The sequence below is a fragment of the Mugil cephalus genome, chromosome 11, assembly GCF_022458985.1.
Source record: "Mugil cephalus isolate CIBA_MC_2020 chromosome 11, CIBA_Mcephalus_1.1, whole genome shotgun sequence".
NCBI lineage: Eukaryota > Metazoa > Chordata > Actinopteri > Mugiliformes > Mugilidae > Mugil > Mugil cephalus.
In genome coordinates, this window is record NC_061780.1 from 25,763,182 (window position 1) to 25,788,237 (window position 25,056).

General features: G+C 43.4%; 1 protein-coding gene across 12 annotated transcripts in view; it reads left to right on the top strand.

Moving 5' to 3' along the window:
• syngap1b (synaptic Ras GTPase activating protein 1b) overlaps positions 1-25,056 on the top strand; it is a 163,578-nt gene that overhangs the window by 98,712 nt on the left and 39,810 nt on the right. For 11 of the 12 annotated variants that reach the window (XM_047598696.1, XM_047598697.1, XM_047598693.1 and 8 more), the window contains exon 4: positions 20,754-20,845. In XM_047598696.1, coding sequence (XP_047454652.1) covers positions 20,754-20,845 — 92 coding nt within the window. Of the gene's footprint in view, positions 1-1,275; positions 3,335-20,753; positions 20,846-25,056 lie in introns of those variants that run through there. The other variant, XM_047598705.1, reaches the window with a different exon arrangement.

Genomic DNA, 25,056 nt, shown 5'->3' on the forward strand with positions numbered 1-25,056 from the left:
AATGTTGGTTTTAAGCAGATTGCACGTGGAGCAAAATGAGAAGGCTGCAGAGACTCGTGTAGCATGAGAAGAAGAAGAAGAAGAAGAAGAAGAGAGAGGAACAGGCGGAGGAGAGGAAAAGATTACTACCACAGTACATCAGGCTTAGCTTCACATCCTTAATGGTAACCATGGAAATAATTATAGAGCAGACAGACAGACTGTGTTGGAGAGAAAGAGAGAGTCACAGAGAAAGAGACGGAGGGAAAAGACAACGGGAGAGGAGGAGAGAAGGAAAGCTGTGGGGGGTAAAGTAGCTGAAATGTTTGTTGGAATCTCTAAACCGTGTCTCCGCAGCCTGGAACAGTTTAAAGATCACATGGGTCGGATGGAGAGGAGGTTAAACCCTCTAAAGTCAGTTTAACGGCGGCCTCGGACTCTTGTTTTTCACGTCTTTCGAGCCCGATGTGAATCTGTCCTTTGATATGAGGCGGCGCGGTAGAGACGAGGCATCGAGGGCGGAGGAGAGAAGCATGAATGAAGGTATCCGCCGCTGGAGTGGAGGTCGTATTATTTTTATCCAGCTTTCAGTCTCGCTGCCGGCGACCGGGGACTCTGCTGCGGTGAGTACAGAAACGGTACAAGTGTCATATTGAAAACGATGCTTTTAGAAGACGAAAAAAAAAAAAAGTTGCTTCAAACCCACAGTTGTCATGGAAACTGATCTGAGATACCCTTTACCCCTGTGGAAGTGCTGATTGCTTATCATTGCCTAAAGCTCAGTCAATGGTGATATAGTTAGGAATGGAATTAAAAAAAAAAGAAGGAGAAGCGATGCCTTGGTGTGGTTTGCTAAGAGGTCAGATAAAGCTTCGGCGTCTGTTACTCGTTTCTGGAGGGCTGCGTGCTGCTGCAGCAGGAGGTCGAGTGAGGCCAGGGTGTAACGGTGTCATATTTAATGTTGCTGGGTCATGATTCGCCTGCGGCTGCGGGGGTGTCACAGTGTTCGTGGGCACGTGTTACAGACCGGGCCTCCTGAACATGCTACTGTACATCATGTGAGTCATGTTATTCCTGCACGCATCCCTCACAGTGGCTCTCGGCTCTGGAGGCGCGTCAGCAGAAGGTGAAAGGTAAATAGAAGAGAGTGGGAAACGGGAAGAGAAATGTTCCCATCCAGCCCCACCCCTCCTCCTCCTCCTCCTCCTCCTCCTCCTCCTTCTTCTCAGCATCTCTCCCTCTCTCTCTTGCTCTACTAGTGGATATACAGAGAGAGGTGCAGGGAGAAGGAGACTGAAGCGCAGGGCATCAGTGCGCTGCTGCTGCTGCTGCTGTTACTCCCTCCTCAAACTGTCCACCTGTGCAGGATCATCTCAGTCAGGAGACACTGAAAGCATCTGGATTATTTGAGGATGAAGCACCGTTTGGTGGGAAGGAGAGCGAGGGACTAAGTTGCCATTACCACTCCTTTTTTTTTTTTTTTTTTTGTGGGTGCTGTCTGACAGCTGCTTGTATCCGTTCAGTTTGCAGGCATCGCAGTTTCTACTTTATTCTGCATTTGCTTCTTTTTAACACTTTTTTCCCCCTACAATCTCTGCGCGTATTTCATTGGGAAGTGTTTTAAATCCTCCTGCTGATTGCACGCTGGATGCTCCGGGTTTGCTCAGCCTGCACATCGGCGCACACGCACTCACAGAGAGAGAAAGAGAGAGAGAGGCGGACCTATTGCGCACCGCACCTTCACGCACACATGGGCTCGGACGTGCACGCACAGGGCTGCACCTCGAGACGCGCAGCTCCCTTCCCGTCGGTGTGTCTGCCTGGATTTTGATTTGCAGTTAAAACTCCGGAGTCCCGTAGCGGACGCGCGTTTACCTCTCACCCAGCTCATTCGCGGCAAGTTCCGTCTTCGCGTCATGCGCCAGGCGGACACGCACTAACGGAGACCGGCGCGGAAACGTTCCCCCCGTCTAAAAGATGAGAGGAATTGGCCCCAACGGATCTTCCGTCGGTCTCCGGAATTGTGAGCGCAGCGTCGGGGAGGAGGGCGCCGGGGAGAGGGGACAGGGAGAGGCCGGGGAGGAGGGGCTCTCATCCGGACTGCCCGCCGCGGAACAGCCGCTGCTGCCGGTGCTCGAGAAGCAGGCTGCTGCTGCCGCCGGGGGGAGGCGGGGGGAGGATGAACACTGCCTCAGTGTGAAATTATAACAGTCAGCTGGCTTTGGGAGCGTTGTTGTTCCGTGCTTTTACCTCTCACTAATTAGTCTGAAGATGCGAGATAACGAACAGTGGCCTACTTAATCACTGTCACCCTATTCTCTCAGCTCTGTGGCACTTTTGGGCCAACCTCAAGGTAAATTCAGCACTTTGGAAAAGTGAAGGTCTGCAGGCTGTGAATTTACCTGTGCACGTAAAGGACACCCCACCCCCACCCCACCTCACCGACAGGACCCTTACACCAGTCTCACGTGATTCCTTTTAATCTTAAAGTGTTTGTAGTTGATAAGTCAGATTTAGCCAACGGAAACCTCCTAATAATAATCCTCTAATCTTTCTATAGGGCCAGTCTAGTGTGTCTGTGATGCTCTGTAGTGAGTTTATGGCCACCATGTTGCACTTGATGGTTATTTTTTATCTCTTGACTGTGGCTAGGCTGTAATATTTAATTAGAATATAATATAGTTTATAGGTTTCTGTGATATTTGTCCTTAAATTTACTGTAAGATAATTCTATAATTGTCCTTTCTCTTAATATATCCATATACCTTGAAGGAACCCTGTATCCAGGTGCCTTGGCAGTGGTTGTAATCTATCATTTATTCACATCTGTCGATGAAATATTTAAAGACCATGCATTGATTTAAGGTCACCGTTCATCCTTTTGCAGCATGGACGCATTTTTGCTGTACAGGGCATCAGTGGTGGTGTCGCTTTAGTTTACGTCCCCTCAGTTCCTTCTTTTGTTCCAGGCTGATTTAAGCGTTGACTCTCTGAGCAATACTCCTCCGCATGGACCTCGAACGCAGCCTTAAAAACCCACCAGAGGACGGCGACCTGCTCAGCAGACTAGTCGGGCGAACGTAGACACCTGTCGACAGGTTTTTGCAGACACTCCCACGCGCTCGGTTATTCGCAGACTTTTAATATCACTGTGCGCTTTTGGAGTATCGGTTCAGGACGAGGATGTGACGCAGCCTGCAGAAGGTGCAGGAGTTTCAAAAATACGCACACAGTGGAATACAGGCTGAACTCTGGTCTCAAATTTACTGTGGGGGTCACGTCCTGTAACCTGGAAGTGCAGAGTCACTGTCACTGGAAGTCTGGACACAAAGCACAAGAGCCCCACCTGATCTCGGTAGGACATCCTTTCATTTGACCTCTGTTGACCTAAAAGCTATGTATATATGCAAATCCAGCTCATTACCACATCTGAAACATCCACCGAGGTAGAAAACAAACTGATAACGTGAGTGTGATTTTCATTCTGTGCTATTTTCTGAGTGTGTGTGTTGCATTTTTACAAATGTGCGGTGTCTGAATTAGTGAATCGGTTCTGGAAAATAAGACCCAAGAAGCTGTTTCCAGAGATGCTGTAAATGTACAACTAATCTTCATCCCATCTGGACCTCTCTCTCTCTCTCTCTCTCACAGACACACACACACACACACACACTGACGTCGCTTTTCTCACCGCGTTGATTTCCTCTCATGCAAAAACTCAGCTGCAGGATGAATAGTATCCATGTTTCTCATTTAACGCTCAACAGCCGAGGCGACATTTCTGATCACCAGCCAGCGCAACCGAGAGCTCAATTAAAAACTCGTGAGGGGACTGTTTGGGATCTGGTGGCTGTTGATGTCCCTGTGTTGCACTGTGGGGAAATTACACAAACAGTAAATCATGTGCCGTGACAAGCGCTATCCCGGTAAATCAGATCACGCTGAACCCTCTTCCCTTTTGCTCCAAAACGCAAACATTTCCCACAAATAAAAAAATAAAAGAAGAACACAAGCTAGATCCAAAATTAGACCTTTCATTTCTTTGTGTTGAAGCTGCACTAGATGTGTTTGCAGAGACGCTCGCTCACCTCCTCGAACCTCCCTTCCTTTCTGCTTCCCACTGAGGCAAAAGCAATCAGCAGGCGGTTGATTGACGGCTCCGGATGAAGCTCTCCTGTTCAAAAGTTTGCCTCCAAATCCCAAACGCGACGTCAGGCGTGACAGCAGACACCAGACGAACGCTGTTGTCTATATTACTCACTTCTCTTAACGGTGCATTACGCTGGCCCGACTCAAACAAACCTGCCTAAAAGTCTAAATAACAGGAGCAATAAGATCGTCAGAATGTCAGGAAATCGTTCTGTATTTTTGTGTGTGCGCTTGTGGATTTTATATTTTAGGCAAATCAGCTTTAAGAGTACAAAGGGTTGTGCAGGAAATGTTGGTTAACTGCCCACTTGGCTCAGACCCTTCATGTAGAGTGGAGAAACTTGTCATCAGCAGTCAGAATGTGTCATGATTGGTTCGCTCTCGGTGAAGCTTTTTATGTTTTACAGTAATTGATCTTTGAAACATTCGGCTCCACATTTGAGTATTTTGGGTTTCTGCTGTCAGCTGCTGTGTTACATTCACACTGACGACATTTCACTTATTTATGAATGTTTCTGTTTCACTCTTGTTCGTTTATATGCAGGAAACTTCATGTTTCTACATGAAGTGTTGAAATGATTTGTTCAATCTGTGATTAATCATTAGAATAAATGGGTGATGGCTTATTCCTGCAGCTAAGCATTAAAGTGTTAAACAAACTAGTATATGTTTTATACACCATAACATTATGACCACTGATGGGAGAAGTAAATGACATCGACCATCTTTTGACAATTCAGTGTTTTGCTGGGAAACTTTTGGACCTGGTGTTCATTTATGTGGATGTTACTTAGACATGTAGCCCCCACCTAGACCAGACCAGACCCCCCCACCCCTTAGCAGTGACACTCATTGATGCAGCCTGACACAGACACACACACACAAACGCAACAAGGCGTTGACCTGGCCTCCAAATTCACTAGATCCCAAACTGATCAAGTATCTGTGGGATGATCCACAGAGGCCCCAGTTTCGGAAAGCATATCGAATCGTGAGTTGTTCCGTGAGGTTTTTACCTGGGATGGTTTTCCCAGAGTCTTGAAGGAGTTTCCAGAGCTGTTGAGTTCTTACTCTGTGGTTCGACTCAAACATTCTCCGCTGGGTTTAAGTTTGGGTCATCCCTCTCATTCTTTGTAAGAGAGCCCTTAAATGGCCTGGAGGTGTGTTTTGGTGTCATACCATCACCCCCTGCTCCTCCATGCTTCACGGTGGGAACCACACACGTAGAAACCATCAACTCACCTCTTATTTTGCTTCTCACAAAGGCATGGAACTCTTCTCTTCTTGTTCTTTCTTGACTGTGAAGGCCTGGTTTGCACATCCTCCTCCTCTGCAGCAGAGGTAACTCTTGGTCTCAGTTTCCTTACAGCAGCCAGCTTCATGAAAGTGTCTGAACGGTTTTGCACTTGAGGATATATTCAAAGTTATTGCAATTTCTCACACTGACTGACCTCCATGTCATTTGTCTTTACTTAGCTGAGTGGTTCTTGACGTAATTTGGATTAGAACAGCAGTCAAATAGAGCTGCAACCCCATCTCTGATGGCATCAGACACATTAAGAAGGAAAGAAACTCCACAAAGTCACTCCTGACAAGGCTCACATGTAAAAAAAAAAAAAAAAACTCACAAAGCTCATTGAGATGGAGAGAGAGCAATAAGACTTTAGTTAGTCCTTTTATGCTTTTTTTGTTCTGCCCTTTCTGCTAATATGGCACGAACACAACAACCTGCCTCATTTTTCAAACTCCCCATCTCCTGTTTATAGCACGCAGCTCTCTCTCCGTTGAAAATTAGGAGTCTCGAGCCAGAATTAGGAACTGAAACGTCTCCTTCGAAGTAGCTGCATCCTTAACTAAGTCTCCATGTTACGACCTGGCTCGAGGGACGCAACATTAAAAGGAGAGAGTTTCAAAAATAAAGGGGAACTAAGTTTTCGGGGATGAAATGTGATGTCTTCTTCAGCCTTTATCCAAACCTTCACGTGTCGCTGAAAAAGAAGAGACACTTTCACTGCTGCTGCAAGGCCAGAGGGGGTGAACAGGACATGACACCTCCCCCCTCAAAGGGCTCGAGTCTTATGAACATGTTTATTTTAGCCTTAAAGTCTGTGGAGATTAACACATTTTATCAAGTCCGTCTCAAGTAGACGTTTGATGAACTATAGTTGTTGGCACCTTCCACAGTGGCTTCATTTTTCAGCCCCAGAGGTTTCTGCTTGGTTAAAAAAAAAAAAAAAAAAAAAAAAAAAAAAAAAAACTGTCCTCCACTGAAAAATGAAACCATCAGTCATCTGAGCAAATGCAGGAACTAGGAACTAGTTACTCTGGGGTCTGAGGTGTTATTACAGCGCTACACAGTCTCCAGAGAGAGGAGGTCAGGGAGGATGGATGGATCAACGCAAAGTGTGACGTTTCACTTCCTGTTCCTAGCCGGCACTTTCTTGAGATTTCATTAACCAAGACGACAAAAGTCCCTGAACCTAAAACTAAAACCCACGAAAGCTTGATGGTGTCTTTGCATCATTAGTCATTAGTCGTCTTGTCATTAGTTCGAAAAGTGTGCTGCATTCATGAGGCTAAATATTCAATGTTGGTTCTTTTCAGCTTTTCAGATCTTACAGTTCTGCGCATTTTTTGTTTAATATCGGATATTCTGATTGAATATGGTTGATTGTGTCTGTATTTGTATGCATCACCGTTAGAAAGTTTAATTGTGGCACATCATTTTTTATAATCATAATTGTTGACACTTCATTTCCTGACTGGTTGATGGGATGCATTTTTCCACCAATCAGAAAGGGGGTGTCGTGTTTTTGTTTTTTCTTTTCTTGCTTTGGAGAACTTGAAGCTGGCTAGCCATCTCTGCTTCCTAGCGTTTTGCTTTTCACAGTTTCTCCTGTGAGCCAACATGACGGAAATATTCAGGAAAATATTTATTATAAGTCTAGTTTTACTTGGCCTATCAACACAATGACTCTGACTGATACAAAATGTGTGCAGACATTTCATATACTGTATAAATTGTTTCTAATAGTTGGGATAGCATCATGTTTGGGGACAGTAAAAACCCCTTCTACCCATAATATCCCAGGGTCTCCTGAGATCTTGTGGGAAACACTGGCATGTGTTTCACTTGGAGAGGTTTGTTTTTTTTGGACATGGTTGGGATTAAACCCGTTGCTTCTCTATCTACGTGCCACAACTAAATATTTAGGGTGTGGAAAGCAGAATGGACAAAGAGGCTCAGGTCTACAGAGAAATGCTTCTCCTCCTGCTGTATAAGAGGTTGAACATTCTCACGCATTTATCTCTTTTAGATTTCAGGTTTGAGCAGCCGCTGCAGAGTTTTATCAGAGCCTCAAGTGTGGCCGAGATTCACCCTGATAAATATTTCCAGGAATGCCATCACTCTTCTCTGTTACTGTGGGGCAGTAACATAAATACGGAGGCCGTATAATGAGTTCTCAGAGCACTTTTTCTTTTTCTTTTTTTTTTTTTATTGAAGATTGAACGTAAAGGACTGAACTGAATACAGGAGAAACATGTTGGAAGCTCCACAGTCACTGACACAGCATCTGTAACATGTTGCAACACCTTCAGTGTTACAGTTTTCAAGGAGCTGTCCATCAGCACCACACAGACATCAGACATAACAAGCAACGGGCTGTAACGGGCTAATTAACATTCATGAATAACAGTATCCTTCAACAATGAAGAAATGCTTTCTCATATATAACAATTCGACATTAGATAAAGACAAAATCCAAACATCAAAAGAAGCCCATTAAATCAAAAGGTTTACAAATAAGCACAAACCTGATATAAAGATGATGCTCAGGTCGAGCCAAATGAAACTTCAATTTAAGCTAAAACCAATAACATCAAAGAAACCAAATTAAAACATTGCAAACAAGCAATGGATCATATAAAGATGTCAAATGAAATCTTACAATACCACTTGCAACCAGTGATGCCGGCAACTGTTACTCTAATCTGACCACTTTTTTTTCCAGTTACTAGTAATCTAACACGTTACTATTACCAAAGCAGTAATCAGATTAAAGTTGCGTTTTCAGCATGACGACAACTAGTGTGTAATACAACAGAGCAACATAAACGTAAACAACAATGGAGGGAGGAGACAGATGCGTTTTCTAGGTGGAAATTTGTGAGTTTGAAGAAGAAAACGATATTAAGATCCGCTTTAAACTCTGTGCTGGTGACTAAAACACAACATTGAACTTAAAGAAACATTTGGAGTCACAGCACAGTCACGGTGAAGCGAAGCAACGAGCTGCACCTAATGCAGGAGTTATCAGACGCCCAGATAATGCAAAATTGGAATTGGAAATCCATTTTCTCCGACATGTATACGCTTCATCGAACTTTTAACTGGACAACGCGCATGCATATGCTCCACAACCGCTGCACTGTCGGAACAAAAACATCCAAGAAAGCCGGTCGCAGAAGAAGAAGCTAAACAGAGCCGGTAGAAGAACCACCTGATAGCGCCACCTTATCTGCACCAGAAGTAGTGCACACATTACGTACGAGATTATAAAAGCTGAAATGTTATCCACCTAGATGCTCTACCACATGAAGGACTCTTGTTTATTATATGATGTAATGGGTCGACCAGAAAGGGGGACGTATTAACCTGCTGAAAAGACACATGTCGCCACCTGGTGTGGAGGAGGAGGACATGTTCCTGTCAGTTTTTTAGTTTTCTCTGTTGAATGTAAACTGGGACAAGAACCACGTTCAGAAAATTTTGTGCATAGCTCTATTAAGCTGTGCATGTAAAAACACTGACTAATCCATAACAGGATTCCTTTTTCAAGGTGACTATGGCAACACTCAGTGCTTTTACATGCACAGCTTAATGGAACTATGCTTGAAATTCAAGTTTCTGAACGTGGTCCCTGTCCCAGTTTACACTGACGGGAACATGTCCTCCTCCTCCACACTAGGTGGCGATATGTGTCTTTTCAGCTGGTTAATACGATCCATTTTCCGGTTGAACTACATCATGTAATAAACAAGAGCCGTTCATGTGTCAGACCAGATGGATAATAGTCCAACTTTTTTAATTTTGTACCTAATGTGTGCGCTACTTCTAGTGCAGATAAGATGGCGCTATCCTGAGGTGGCTCTGTTAACCGTCTTCTTCTGCAGCCAGCTTTCTTGGATGTTTTTGTTCCGGTTGTGGAGCATGCATACACACACGTTATCCTGTCGTAGTCCGATTAAGCGTATACATGACGGGGAAAAACCGAATTGCATTATCTGGGTGTCTTAATCGGATAAGGAGAACTTTTAGTCGCAGTAATGTGTTTACATGCACTTAAGTTGTCTGGTTAGAGTCCGATTAAGGCAATAATTTGTGTTTTTGACGTGCATGTAAATGCGCAGACTGCTTGATGTACCTGTGGGCCGTGGCCCCCTGCCTCCGGGCTCGGCCCTCCAGGCCCTGGATGACAGCGCTAAGTTAGATTATGTAATGAGCGCGTCCGCTCTGTGTTCCGCTTTAACCACAGGAGAGGCCGTCTTACATTCGTAGCCACAGTTCATGGATCAAAAGCAAACAGGGAGCCAGCCGGCGTTTCTATCATAACAAAGGCAAACATAGAAAAAGCCCAGAGCGTTTCAGTGCTATTAAGACACCCACTCCCTCTCCAGCCTCCATCTCTGCCTCTCGTCCTCTCTCCCTCGCTTCACCCGACTCCCCCCTTCCTCATTCCCAGCTCCCAGCTCTCTCCCTCCCTCTCTCTCTCTCATTACCGCTCCCCCAGATGTTTTTCCTCCATTTTCACTTTCCTCTGTTCAGCTCTCTTTCTGTCATCCTGTCTTCACTGCATGCATACAGCCTTGCTCTTGCGCTGTCCCTGCTACTCCTACACAAACACTTACCACCCCCGACACACACTGTTCCTTTTCTCTCTCTATGTTTTTTAACCAACCTCTTACTCATGTGTGTCTACATCCCTCCCTCCCACTCTTTTAACTCTGTCTCTCTCAGAGGGTCTAAGCTGGAAGCGATTGCCACCCACACGTTCCCTCCTCGGCTTCCAGCTTGACATCAGATTTACATTCAGCAGCGAACAGCGTTTCACTGGAAGCCGAACGCACGGGCGAGCCGATTCCACGCGTGAACGAACACGCCTGTACGTCGCTCTGCTGTATGTGACATGCAGATGTGACGAATTCTTGCTGATGTGAGAGAAGAGCTGCAAACCGAAGTGTTTCAGACGTTTGGGGAGAGAACAATCATTCAACCTGACTGAAATCATTCCTGCCGTTCGCTTCGATGTCAAATGAAATGATCTGATAAGAACTAGAAACAGCTGTACACGCTCAGAGAGAATGGATTTATTCCAATAACAAGAGAACCCAGCAGATCAAGAGTTTACGTGGGTATTATATAAAATATTTGGGCTGCTGTTCTAAGGTTTTCAGAGCCTTATTTTATCTGACTTACCGGTGGAGCTGTGGCCGACATAAACTCTCTAACCCTCTCTGGAAGATTTTTCTCCTTGACGCTGTCTCCAGGAAACTTTTCTTTTGAACGTGCAGCGTTTTATTCAGGTTTTATTGTTAAGGTGATGCTTTTAGCTGGAGTGGACTCTACAGATTCTGTTTAGTCATTTTACTGGAGCTGTTGACTCCAGGTGGTTTCACTGAATGATGATCTCCTACTGTCACCTCAACAAACATCCATATTGCATCATTTGCAAATCACACAAAGTTCTTTGACACAGCAGATATGTTTACTCACGACATGTCGTTGCTACTGATTCTTTCTTCTTCTTCTTCTTCTTCTTCTTCTTCTTCTAATATCTGATTTGACTGATGCCTGATCAGGTCATTATAAAAATATTGGCACAACCCTGGTTCTTGATTATCCAAGTCAATCATTCATTCCCCGGGGGGTGACCGTCTCACAGAGAGACAGATAACCATTCACATATTTACCTTGGGCCAATTTAGAATCAACAGTGAACCTAACGAGCATGTCTTTGGATGGCGAGAGGAAACCGGAGAACCCAGAGAAAACCCAGGCAGACAAAGGGAGAACATGCAAACTCTACATGGAAAGTTATCCAAGTCAAGGTAAAAAAACAAAAAAAAATCTGAATCTGAAACGAGGACAATGTCACAGAAGAGTATTAGGGCCACCCATGAGAAAAAAAATTAGAGGAGGTAGTATAGGGGCTTAATTAATAATTAATATTAAGAATATGAGACATCCATATTGCTGTTATATTGCTGAAATATTATATTGGACTGTTGCTTTTTGAAATTTCAAGTGCATGGTGAAAAAAAACAGCTACTTCCTCTATTTTTTTTTTCTCATGCATGGCCCTAATACTAGTTTCTTGACGAGGTTTTTTGACCCACAGATGTTCTTCTTTAAGCCCCACCTCCTCCACCAGAACTGAAGAAGCTATTTAGATAAAACGTCCAGTCGTGCTTGTTTCAACTTGTTTTTGGATAAAATTCCCTCATGTGACCACTCCAGCAAGAATCTGAGTCACTTCATTCAGTTCTCTGAAGGAATATTTTAAACCACCTAAGTCACTTTTCACCATCAAACCTCATCAAAAACCAGTGGTATTCCAAAAATAAAGAATGAGCATCTTGGATAATGTTTTTTTTGTTTTTTTTTTTCTGCACAGCGTTGATTTATTGAGCAGCTAAACCAAAGAGACAGGCCTGTGTAACTCTGGCATGACCCCAGCCAGACAGAATCACCACCTCCGACGCCTCGGCCAGGGCGGCTTTTTTTATTTATTTATTTTTTTCTTCAGCTCTGCTTTTTCAAGCCTCTAATCGTTACATAATGCCGCTTTAAAACGCATACAACAAGCAAATCTAAACACTTCTCTGGATGTCTTCACACTTTTCCATTTCGATGCCGCTCATAATCAAACTCGTTGGCACACTGTGTCAGTCATGAGCAGCGATCCCGGGACTAATGAAGCTTTAAAATCACTTAGTCTGATCTCCCAGGCGTCGTTGTTTATGCTGAATGCGCTTCTTTCCTTGGCGTGCATGGATGTATATGTACTATATGCATGTGTGTGTGTTTAAACACTGTGTACAGTAAATGTGTGTGTGGCTGTGACCCGTATAAAAGCCCAACGTGAGCACAAATGTCCAAATGGCTTCTCTTTTCCGAGCTCTGCCGTGCACTGTACGTCTGAAACAAAAATGTAAGGTACTTCAGGAAAAAAATAAAAAATAAAAATGTTTCCATGACGACGAAACACAGTGCCAGGGTTGGGATCAAAGAGAGACTGAGTGAGAAATAGATTTAAAAGGACCTATCTGGACTTTTTCTCCCCCCTCAGCTCCAGACCGATGCTTTTGTTAACACTTTAATAAAAGGAATGTTTAATGGCTTCGATTAATTCAGACAGTGTCCGGACGAAGACAGAAAAGACAAAGAGCGGGCCACTTCTCCTGGTTTTAATTTGTGCCTGCTTTAAAGCCCCCCCTCTGCTAACCCCACCCACCTCACATCCCTCACAGTATTTGCATAAAAACAGTGGATCGGATGATTTATACATCGATTCTCAATGAGTCTTCGCACGCACGCACGCTGCCGCCCACATTTCTGCACTCTGCACATGCAAAGTGTAAAAAAAAAAAGAAAAAAGTGGGCAGTTATCCCGTATTATGTCTGAAAAGTGAAACTTTTGGTCTACATTCAAGTTGAAGAGTGCAGCTCTCTGTGCCCACTGGTAGCAGATGATAGATAATGCAGCATGTGGAGTAAATCCAGAGGCATGTTGGGAGTAAAAGAGGCATCCAGCTGTGTAACGTCTGCAGTCTAGTCTGCACTCACGGGTCTTTACATCGAATCCAGATTAAAACTTTAGTAGGTGTGGAGAAAAAGGTATATGATGAGCTTTTCTTCAGTGAATCTTCTTGTGACAGCTGCAGCTCGGGAGGTCTCTGATGCATGATCACTTTTCTGGTTAATTCCTCCTACAGGGCAGAACAGAGAGAGTCATTTCCAGAAGTGAACACTAGTGAGCAATGAGAGATTTTTCAAGTGCATATTCATGCAAAATATTCCCAGAGCACACTTCTGCTCAATGAGTGACTGTAGTGTGATGCTCCAACACAGCGCGTTGGAACACGCTGGAGGTTTTTCTTTTTTGTTGGATGGTTGAGATTCTCCTCCGTGTCTCCCACACAATAATCTAAAGGCTCATTTAAGTTACTGATGCTGTTACATACGGACCTAGCCTACACCGGTGCAAGTCATGTATACTTTCATATACATAAGCTCCTCAATCTTTCTCGTTCTGTCGAAATTTGGCCGAAGATGAGTCGTACAAATATTAGTATCTCTGAACTAGGGCTGGGTGCTGTGATCAGAAATGTATATCAATGTAGGTTTTTTTCAAGCATAATCACGTGTTCACAGCATTTCTTCCTGGAGCCTATCTGAGCTGGCGAGAGGCTTTTCTCATTCATAAAAAGTTAAAATTGGGGGCATTTTCGGGGACAGCTTTAGCCGGGGGACAGGTCATCCACAACAGGGACTGTCCCCAGAAGTCGGGGACGTGTGGTCGTCTTAAAAATAAACCCCAACAACCGTATCAGAGCAGGTACCCTGTTTCATTCTGCTCCCACTTCTGCAACACAAAAGACAGCGAGCGCCTACCTCTGCCTTCTCAGCGAACATCGGTTTGCTGCATTTCTACCCTGTCCTCGGGGTAGATCAAGAATTAGCTTAGCATAATTTCAAGCACTAACTTGAACATGAACATTAATGAGTTTCCCACAACACCTTCCTGCAGATGTTTCACAGTAGCCAGCATGGTTAAACAAAACCGATTGCTGCAGATGATCAGACATCAAACATATTTTGTAAGTGAATTTTGTGCCAACGCTCCACGCTGATGGATTGATTGTAGTTACCATGGGCTCAGGGAGCAGCACACTCCCGCCTCTTCAGTGTAATCTGAATATTTGTGCAGTGTTTGGATTGTCACGGTGCGTTCTGTCTGGAGTACGTCACATCCATCTCACGTTTCATCGCCCTCTAGCAACAGATCCATCGCTTGTGTTCTTTGCTCAGTCATTAGCTTAATGTTGCGATAAGATATGCACGTCTGTGTGTGTACGTGTGTGTGTGTGTGTGTTATTGTGTGTTTAGACTACATGCACCAGTGTGATCACCTGCAATATAAGTGCAGGACACAAGGTTTCTGTGCATGCACGAAGGAGCAGGAGTTCTATGCTGGCTACGCTCTCCACAGTTTAAAGGCAGTCGACTGTAACACAATGGCTCACAGTCATGATTTATACGCTGTGTTCTGCAGGTCAACACTAATCTTCCCTGTGTGGCCACCTCTGTGAATTAAAAGAAAGAGATTAGTATTCCCCATTCAGATTTCTTACTGCGTGTGCACATAAAAATGAATCCAAATCTCCTATTTTCAGAGGTCAAGCTGCAATTAAATAACCAACACTGCTCCAGAGACTCTTTGGAGGTAGAAGGTAAATGCGGACGTGGTTGCAGGGGATTCACGCTCAGCAAATTCTGAACGGAATATAATACGCAGGGCTGCAAGTGGCGCAGCCTGTGAGTACTATTGATTGTCGAGTTTTGTTTTGTAGGTGAGATATTTATTTATATTTAAAAATACACTGACTTTGTTTTCCGTGATCCCTCTTCTTGTCGCAGCATCGTGCCCTCTGCTCATTCCGTCTTTTCCTCTAATGTATTTTTTTATTTTTTTATATTTTAACCATAGGTGTGAATGTGTAAAGTGTTTAGTTGCATTAGTTCCACAGTTGCATGTTTATTGAAGCTTAACCACAGGCCACCATCGACCGTGGGTTAGTTCACGTCTTCATCATAAACAAAATCAGTCTGACACTTCTAACATGACGCTCCACAACCACAGCAACAACGTGAACTAATAGAAAACAGAACATAAATACGTGAGCTCATCAGTGCTACGTGCTGCTGATGTGTTGTCTGTATAAACTGGTAAATAGCATTTAATAGCACTTCACAGTGTGTGTTGTAAGGTGATATAATGTAGTTTGTTGTATCTGCGAAGCTTGTTCCACGTAGCAGCTAAAGGTCTAATAACTAACGACGATAAAAGTTCATTTTTTTCTCTTATGTTTTGTTTTAGTTATTTGATGCTGTAGAAACAGGATGTGTCATCACGATAACTAGAAGTTGCCATGCCAATTGCTCCATGAAGCATAGGAATAAATAAATAAATAAAGTACACTGTAAAATCCAACATTTCTTTGTAACTGTTGGAGCAGATTGTGGTTTCAATTAAACCAAAATGCGAGTAAGTTTGGCGGAAGTGTGGGCGGGGCATCGACATCGTGGCTCCACTCTCGGACTCGTACTGATCAGACTCCCCAGGATGCTAGCGTCCGTTTGACCAATGCAAGGGAGCGACGACGTGTCGTCCATATTTAAATACTGACTCACTGAGATCAGCTGATGAGCTCCAGGGGCAGCCCTTCACGCAACATGTAAAAACACTTTCAAACATTTATCGTTACGGGCCTTTTGTTCCGTAGGGGGAGAACAACAGCTGTGACTTTGAAAAGCAAACAGGAAACTGCTGCCCCAATAAAGCCCTCCACTGGAGGATGTAATTCAGCACATGCTCTCTCTGACTCCAAACTGGCACCAAAGTGAGTTTTATTAATCGCCCCGAGGGCTCGGATGATGACACCAACTCATAGACAGCTTGTTTTTTGTGATCGCTGTCTATAAACCCACAGAAATACTCCACGTTTATTGTAACTGTGATCAGTTTGGGAGTAGAAGCACCTGGAATTGCATCTTAAATTGAGATGACTGCTGTCATGAAGCTCGCATGGTGATGGTATTACCTCCGGAGGTGCAGGGCATCACCCACGATCATTTCCATTAATTAGCACTTCCAGTAGAGTAACAAACCCCCAGGAAACTGTGAACTGTGATTCTCAACAGGATGAGTGAAAAATATTTGAAGAAACATGGAGTTTGCATGTTCTCACTGAGTCTGTGTTGGGTTCTCTTCCTCCCACTGTCCAAAGACAGGTTTACTAGTGATTGTGAAGTGGACATACAGAAAGTTCATGAAGACTGATTAAGTATGAAGTCCTTTAACGATTGAGCCTGTCAGCAACTTAAAATTCCTGAGAGTGTACCAGGCACCAAACTGCATCACCATCTTTAATTTAGTGTCAGTCACTCTGAAAGGAAAAAAAAACAACTTTGCATTTACATAAGCCCGTTACAAAACGCAATTTCAAAGAGATCAACTTACCTTTCATATAATTACACGATCAGCTGTCAGAAGCACCCTCGGCACATTTCACTGCAGCGGCTACGTTTAGATTTTCCACCTCTGCTGCGATTTGTCAGAATCATTTTCATGTAAAGAGTGTGGCTACATCGCATTTAATTTCACTGACTCCTCCACCAGCCAGCCAGCCAGCCAGCCTACAGGTGGTACTTTTAGTGAAACAGTGCATTTAGACACAGAAACGTCAGCATAGTTGTGACAAACTCTGTCATGATCATATATAACCCCCCTCCCCACACACACACACACACACATACACACACACACATTTCCTTGCGTGGGTTGGAGAAAATGTTAGGACTGCAGACACAAATACAGGCTCGGACTGAAAGGATTGCCATTTGGACAGGTAAATGAAAGAGAGTGAAAGGAGAGAGGCCGGAGAGGATAAAGAAGGAATACAGATATCAGTAAGTACGGAGAAAATGGAGGGGTACGAGTTGGACGGCATGAAAAGGAGGAGAAAGAAAGAAAATAGGAGAGATGAAGGAAGGTAGAGGGATAAATGGACTATTTGAATTATGTAAAATAGCTGCGTGGGAGAGAGGAGGTGTGTGAGTCTCTGTATTAGAGTGACTGTGACCGAGCGGAGACAGAATGAGCAACACGAAAAGTCAAGAGTGAAAGAGAGGAAGAAATATGACAGAACTAATGCGACCGACGTGTGGCTGAGGACTGATGTGAGAGAGGAGCTGTAAGCAGGAAAAGGAGAACAACATGCTGGGATGTAAAGCAGGCGCTCATATCCTCCTGCTGGATCTCAGAGCCGGAGGGAACGGTTATCTTAACCTGCATAGGTGGTCACCCCGGGCTTTATTACACGGGAAAATGTGTTGTTCTTTATCTGGAGGAGCATGCTGAGGTGGCTGCTGGCTTCTCACAACTTTACATATTCACTGTGGGTGAAGGATGTTTAGGCTGGAGCTGTGATGATGTTTGTACTCCTGGTTTAAGACCTACACATATATATAAATATACATACAGTACTGTGCAAAGGTTTTAGGCAGGTATGGGGAAAAATGCTGTAAACTGCAAATAATGCTTTCAAAAATATAAATCATGATCGTCAAATTCCAAAATGCAAAGTGAGCAATGGCAGAAGAATCTACGTCCCATTGATATCTGGTGTTACTACCATTTGCTTTACTTGCACAAAGTTGGGTATTTAGTAGGATCATAGACGCAGTGGTCGGCCAAGGAAACTTAGTGCAGCAGACGAAAAACACATCAAGATTATTTCCCTTTGAAATCTTAAGATGTCAGAAACTGTTCAGAGCTGTCGGAAACCAGTGGGATCCAGGTTCATCATCTACTGTCTGGAGAAGTCTGGACACAAGTGGTCTTCATGGAAGAGTTGCAGCCAAAAATCCATCTCACTGACATGGAAACAAGACCAAGAGACTCAACTGTGAACCAAAACATAGGAACTGGGCTCAGAAACATGGCAGCAGGTGATCTGGACTGATGCAGAAGGCAGTTTGTTCACCAAAGGACTGGAGAGAGCTACAATAATGAGTGTCTGCAGGCAACAGTGAAGCATGGTGGAGGCTCCTCAATGCTAAATGGTTAATGGTCCTCAGTGCTGAGAGATACAGGCAGATACTGATCCATCATCAACACCATCAGGGAGGAGGAGGACTGGCCCCACATTTATTCTGCAGCAGGTCAAAGAGCCCAAACATCCAGCCAAGGTCATTAAGAACTATCTTCAGAGGAAAGAAGAACAAGAAGTCCTGGAAGTGATGAGCCCTGGTCTCAACATCATGGAGTGAGTCTGGGATTATATTAAGAGACAGAAGGATTTGAGGAAGATCAGTGGTTGGTTCTCCAAGATCTTTGGAGCAACCTCCCAGTCGAGTTCCTTCAAGAACTGTGTCCAGGTCGAAGAACCGATGCTGTCTGGAAGGTAAAGGAGAGTCACACCAGATACTGATTTGATTTAGATTTCTCTTCTGTTCATTCACTGCTTTTTGTTAATTGATGAAAATAATCTATTAACACAACATTTTTGAAAGCATTCTTAATTTACATAATTTCTGTTTTGCACCTGCCTATAACCTTTGCACAGTACTGTATAAACATACTGTATATGAACATATATATTGGAACTCGTCCATAGTCTGTGTTTTCTACTGACAATGAGAGAGTTTCTGTCTGACTGATGTTGTATTTTTGAGTTTTTCCACAAATCTTTGGTAGAAAATGAACCAAACCTCTTGGACTGAACCTCCTATGTGATATGTATTCTCAAATTCACACTCAATTCATTTTTAGAAACCCAGAAGCCCCGCTGTTGCTGACCTCATTCAGAGACCTTTAAGATAAAGAACAAACCGAGGAATGAAGCTCATAAATAAAAAAAATAAATAAAAAAAGAGGAAGATTAAATTGCAGGTCTTGTTCACCTAATTACAGGTTTGTGCTTCCATGGAACTGAGTGTAGAGTACAATGTGTATTATTATCATTATTATTTTTATGCTTTAGTGAGTTCTACAGGTAAATATACTGTGTTTCATGTAAAAACTAGAATTACAGCCTCCACCAGTCATGATTCAGCTTATACCCACGTCTGTCTGGACTCTTATGATACATAACATAATAATATAAGGATGTGACTTTGAGCTTTTGTCTAAAAAATGTCGTCATTTTATCCTGAAGTCATTTGTAGTTAGGTTGAGGGTTGAAAACTTTGGTTTTGCTGGACGCTGCATGAGATCCTTATGTCTGAAACTGAAAAATGAAGCAGTTTAAATGGAAAAAGTGAGAATTTTTGTTGAATGCAAATATATGTGTTGCTGTTCCTAATTCTGTAGCTTGACATCAGTCTCACTTTACATAAGTAAAGACAAATAACATGTGAGGAAGTGAGGCTTAAGGAAACAGTTGAGGTGAAGTTAAGAAGACTCTTAGTTCTATATTATATTTCACAAGCAAGTCGGGTTTGTGCTGCAGCCTGCGGACAGACGGTTTATTGTCTTGTAGTCATGCAGTGATATTTGTATGTCCCCACTGGCTTTGTTAGACTGCAGGACGTGTTATTCCAGTCAGATGCATAGAACGCACTCATATTATTTTTCCTGGTGCTGAGTTGTCGGCTCCTCTGACTCCACATTTGCATCGTCTCTCCATCATCTATCATGTGTAGGACAGTTTAGTTTGTTGCCTCTCCAGCTGCTTCAGTGCATTAACCTCGGACTCGCTGACGGAGGTCGATAAGTGCTCTGTTTGTTTAATGCCCCCCCCCCCCAACTCGTCGCCTCATCATGCAGACTGTTAACATTTGCCAAATCTGACATCCAGACAGAAAATCCATTTCTAACAGTCTCGCGCCCCCTGCCCCCGACACATTTCTATTTTTATTTATTTGAAACGGACGATGCAAGTTAATGAACAAACCTATGGAAGCCACAAACAGCCATGCATTCATTCATACATATTACTTCCTCCATGTTCCCATGATAACAACTTATTTATCTCGGTATCTTGTGAACATCAAAGCCCAAAACAAGCACAGCACATCCATCAATCAGCATGACGCAACTCCCTCGATAAATAACTCGTTATCTTGAGAAAACGGAGCTCATTTTCCCGAGATAGCGGAATGAATAACTCAAGAAAACAGAGGAAATTAACAAAAAAACAATATGTGAATGTGTGGCCGCTTAGGGCTTCAGTACAAACCTTTACTGCTTTTGAAACGGTGCCAGAGCTTAAAGAATGAAAACATACAAACTTTGTCCGGAAAACGCTGCCTTTTTATTTTTAAGGCATTTTGTGACGTGCAAGTTGAACAGAACATTAATATAAATAATGTAAATACAACTGAGACTGGTGTGGGGTCTGTCAGGCATGAGAGACGCCACATTTCTGGGCTTATAATAAAATGCTACGCGTGGTCAGATGTGGAATCTAATTCCAGGTGTTTCCTTCTTGTTGCAGGTTGAACAGTCTGAATCTTTAGAGGTGAAGTCCAGACAAACTTTTGACAAACGTTTGGTCTTAGACATTTTGAAAGTTCACTTCCATCCATGCAGGAGAAACTTGACGTCATGTCTAGTGTCGACACAGCAATAGAGCTAAGGGGGCTAAGCTAATTAAAACCCAAATCTGCATTGCTTTTCAGTCTGGTTAATACAATTAGAGTCAATCTGTGACCTTTAAGTACTTCTCATCTTCTTTGTTCTTCCTGTTACTGACAGGAATGAAAGAGTCTGAAAAGAAGAATGTTTCTGATGTGTTTACCTGACGACCTCTTCTGTCCCCCTTTCCCTCCCCCGCAGATCATCGCGCCCGGCGGAAGAGCATAGCCACCGGGAAGCAGCCCAGCATGGAGGTCCCTCCCACTGCCCCCCTTCAACCCTTCCGACAATCCGTGAGTAACCCCCCCTGTACCCGGCCTCGCTCGCTGCCTCCGTCCCTCTCGCTGTCCCTCCACCCTCCTCCTCCCGCCCTGGGCCCACCGCACACCTGTGGCCGCCGGGCCAGCGGCACCCCGCCTCACCCTTTCCCCCTCCCCTTGGCCGTCTCCCCCTCCCTCGCCTTTTGCCAGCAGCCACCGCCGCCGCAGCAAAAGAGCTCCAAGAAAGGGTCCGGCACGCCCCCTCTCCCCCGCTCGCTGCCCCTCTCCCCCTCCCTGTCCTACACCCTGCCCCACTCGCCCGCCGCCTCCTCCTCCTCCTCCCCCTTCTTGTACTGGGGCGGAGACTGGAGGGCTGCCGGTTCGAGTCCCGTGGCGGGAGGAACGTTTATTGCACCACTGCCCCCGGTCGAGGTACGTGACACAAACATGGCTGGAGACAGCAGAGACACCGCTAACGCTAACACGGCTAAAGGCATCAGAACAGCTGCACTTTAGATTCACACATCAAATAAAACCGACAATAAATCAACTAGTGAACGTACTTGAGACGAATAATGGGACACTTTCAAACACTTCCTCTTTGTGTACTAATCAAGTTTAAGTGCAGGTTGATTTTAATTTGTTAGTTTGCAAGGTCACAATTAAACATGAGGAGAAAAAGGAAAACAGGTGAAAAGTAAAAGAACAAAATGTTAGAAATTTGAAAAAGCTGAAAGTAGAAAACTTTTATTTGTCCCACAATGGGAAAATACATCAGAAAAATAACAAGAGTAAAGACTGAACTGTATAAAAATTAAGAATAAGATAAAATAGAACATCATAAAAAATACTGGCATGTGTACAAAAAGCACTGAATTGCACAGATAATGATTATGTTGCATTTATTGTGTGTTCTACTGTGAGGTTTATTGAGAGTCTAATAAAACAGATATGAATGAAAACCAGCTGGGATCAAACAGACGCCTGGTTTACAAACCGTGACACAAAGTAAAAGTGGCTTTCACCAAAAGCCTGGTATGAATCTTTAATGACATAAAAGTGCTGTCGCTGTTTCTTCTTTAGACCAGATCTGCCCTCAGTCACATGGGGGGGGGGGTCTGGAAGGGAAACACCTTCTGTCTGTGGCCTCAAATAATTAATTGTTAATTATTTTATTCATGGCAACAGAAACTGAATCGCGAGGTATGAAACTTTAGAGGCTTTCGAGGACAGATCAGAGGCTCGTTAGGTGTGTGCCAGCGGTCGTCTCTTTTCCATTATTTCTGCTGGTGTTTGCGTTCGGTTTCTTCCGTCCACAGGAAGCCGCTCGCTGCTCGTCCACTGCTGCTGCTGCTGCCGGGTTGAAAATATCTTGAAAGTTGCAGGAGCCAAATAATCCGTTAGTGGAAAACGTGAGTTTGGTTTCATCTGAGCTTTTCAGACCCTCTGAGTCTCTGAGTGTCACGGTGTAAACACAGGATACATACAAACCTTCAGTGTGATTATCAAACTTTAATTAATGAATTCAATGTAATGTACACGGATCAGCCACAACATTATGACCACTGACAGGAGAAGTAAATGACATCAACTTGTGACAATTCAGTGTTCTGCTGGGAAACATTTGGACCTGGTATTCATTCATTCATGTGGATGTTACTTAGACATGTACCCCCCACCTAGACCAGACCAGACCAGCCCCCCACCCCACCCACCCCATAGTAATGACAGTCCAGTCCACAGCAGGACACACACACAAAAACGCTTTAGGAACAACTCAGAAAAACAGCACAAGGTGTTGATCAAATTAATCAAGTATCTGTGGGATGATCCACTGACCCCCCCCCCCCCCCCCCCCCCCCACACACACACACACACAAAAACCCCACTAACAACATTGTGTTGCCAGACGCCACGGAACATCCTCAGAAGTCCATTCTCTGATGAGTCAGAGGCACAAGGAAGACCTACACAATATTCTTAAGGTGGTCATAATGTAATGGCTGATCGGTGTATATTTACGCAGAAGTCGCCTTAAATGGCTCCTTAAGTTCAGCCACAAATAAACAACAGTGCACGTTTTTGTCTGGACTGCATCCAGTCGTGTTACAGTGCTTCATGTGAGCCGTGGCTCTCAGGAGACATTTGACCCTTGACCTTAGTCTCAGAAAGCTGCAAAAGAAATGTCAGATATAAATATCCAAAAGCTTTAAAGAAAGGCAACTGGACTTATATATCATGACCTGGAGGACTGACAGCCTTCACACACATATTACCAGTAAGATGTTAAGTGCTTGAGATAAACAGCGGTTTATATCTGAAATTCCTTTAACTATCATTCCAGTTTATTTCTACTTGACCTAAATCTTATAAATGCAGCTCCGAGGAAACGAGCACTCAGCATAGAACTGCATCAGTGGTGCAGTCTGAGACTCCGACAGCTTTCCAAATTACTCACTGCACACACACGGAGCCAATGAATTTTAGAAATAGTTGGATAATTTAACGTAATTGAGCCGTACACTGTAAGAAAAACCCATAAAATAAATGTGGTTTAGTTAAAAAGTGTTAAGAGTTGTAAAAACATGTTTGTTTTTTTTAGCTGAGACAGAATTCTGTTTCATAATTTAAAAATGAATGTTTAATTACATGCATCTGTTAAATGTGAACGTCAGGAGGATGAGCTGTAACCTGAAATGAACCCGGCAGCAGCAGCAGCAGCAGCAGCAGAGCAAACACCGCAGCTACACCTTCTCCTCATTACCTCCCGTTATTACGCTCCATTGTGGGTCAGGCTTTTCTCCTCCTTCGTCGTAGCGAAGACTTTCACTCTTTCTGAGGCTTGAAGTGTGAGACGGAGCGGCTAATCGAATCAGATGTAGTCATGCAGGCTATTAGCTTGGAACCAGCAGATGGAGCCAAGTCTTTAGTCATATCCTCGAGGCTTCGGAGCCACGTGACTCATGCCAGATGACAAGGTGTCATTTCCCTCCAGTCATTCTCCCGCTGAATAATGCTCTAACGCTACAGGTGTATAAAGACGCTAACCTGCAGCCTGAACGAGCGAAGCTTCTTCACGGGTTCATTAGCAAATGATTTTAGGGTTCAGACTGTGGAAGCAGGTGTGAATTATTACATTTATGTCTCCAGACCAGATCAATAGTCTAAATATATTTTTTTCTTTAAAATATATAAAAAATCAGTTAAAGTTATTTTCACATTATCAAATGCCACATATTTTTGTCTCAGTTAACATCTTTCTAAGATATTTTTGCAAGAAGTGTCACAGCTTACAGTCGCTTGACAAAACATTAGGTACACCAGTGTAAAGAATTGCATGTTAATATAATAGTCGTGGATTAAATCCTCCATCATGACTCACAGGCCATAAGTTTAACCTTATAACCCGGTTTCCGCCTCTGTCATCTACGTACTTTTTACTTCGTAAAGTAAATAGATTTGTAATGAGTTGGAACGTAAACGTTCTCCATTTGTAATCCTGCAGATTTTTTTATAATCCATGTTTTAACTGAGGACTAGTGACTGGGTTGTCACGTGATTGTTTTAGACCAATCCGGTGGTCGCATTTACTAAACAAATCCAATATGGCCGCCTACATGGATGCAGAGAGTATCGGCGAATATGAGGAAACTACAACGTGAAAGTCTTCAAAACGTGAGAAAATATTATATATATTATATATATAACTAAGAAAAAGTGCCGTTGTTTGTTTCCACAATGTATTTGTACACAGACGATGGCTACAACCCATAAATAGATTTTATTTTACTTTTTAATCATTCTGTTTTTACTTCATTTTAAGTATCTCATGCCATTTTCTCTTGTTTTTAATTTTCGATGCTTTGAATTTTTAGCGCTGTTTTCGACGCCATATTGGATTTGTTTGCTAAATACGTCCACTGCATTGGTCCAAAATGATCATGTGACTGCATAGTCCTCAATTAAAACATTGATTATAAAAAACGTTAGTATTACAAAAGGAGAACTTTTACTTTCGAACTCAGTATGAACCTATTTATTTTATGAAGCAAAAAGTACGTAAATGACAGACGTGAGAACGAGGTTCAAACACATTTTCCCGGTTCACCTTATAATCTATCTATCTATCTAATCTATAATCGCACACGTCTGAGACAATAAACCAAGTTATTATTTATGTGTTTGTCTCCACCCTGACGTAGCTGGACATTCATACAAGGTCTCACCAGGCCACTACTAGTGAT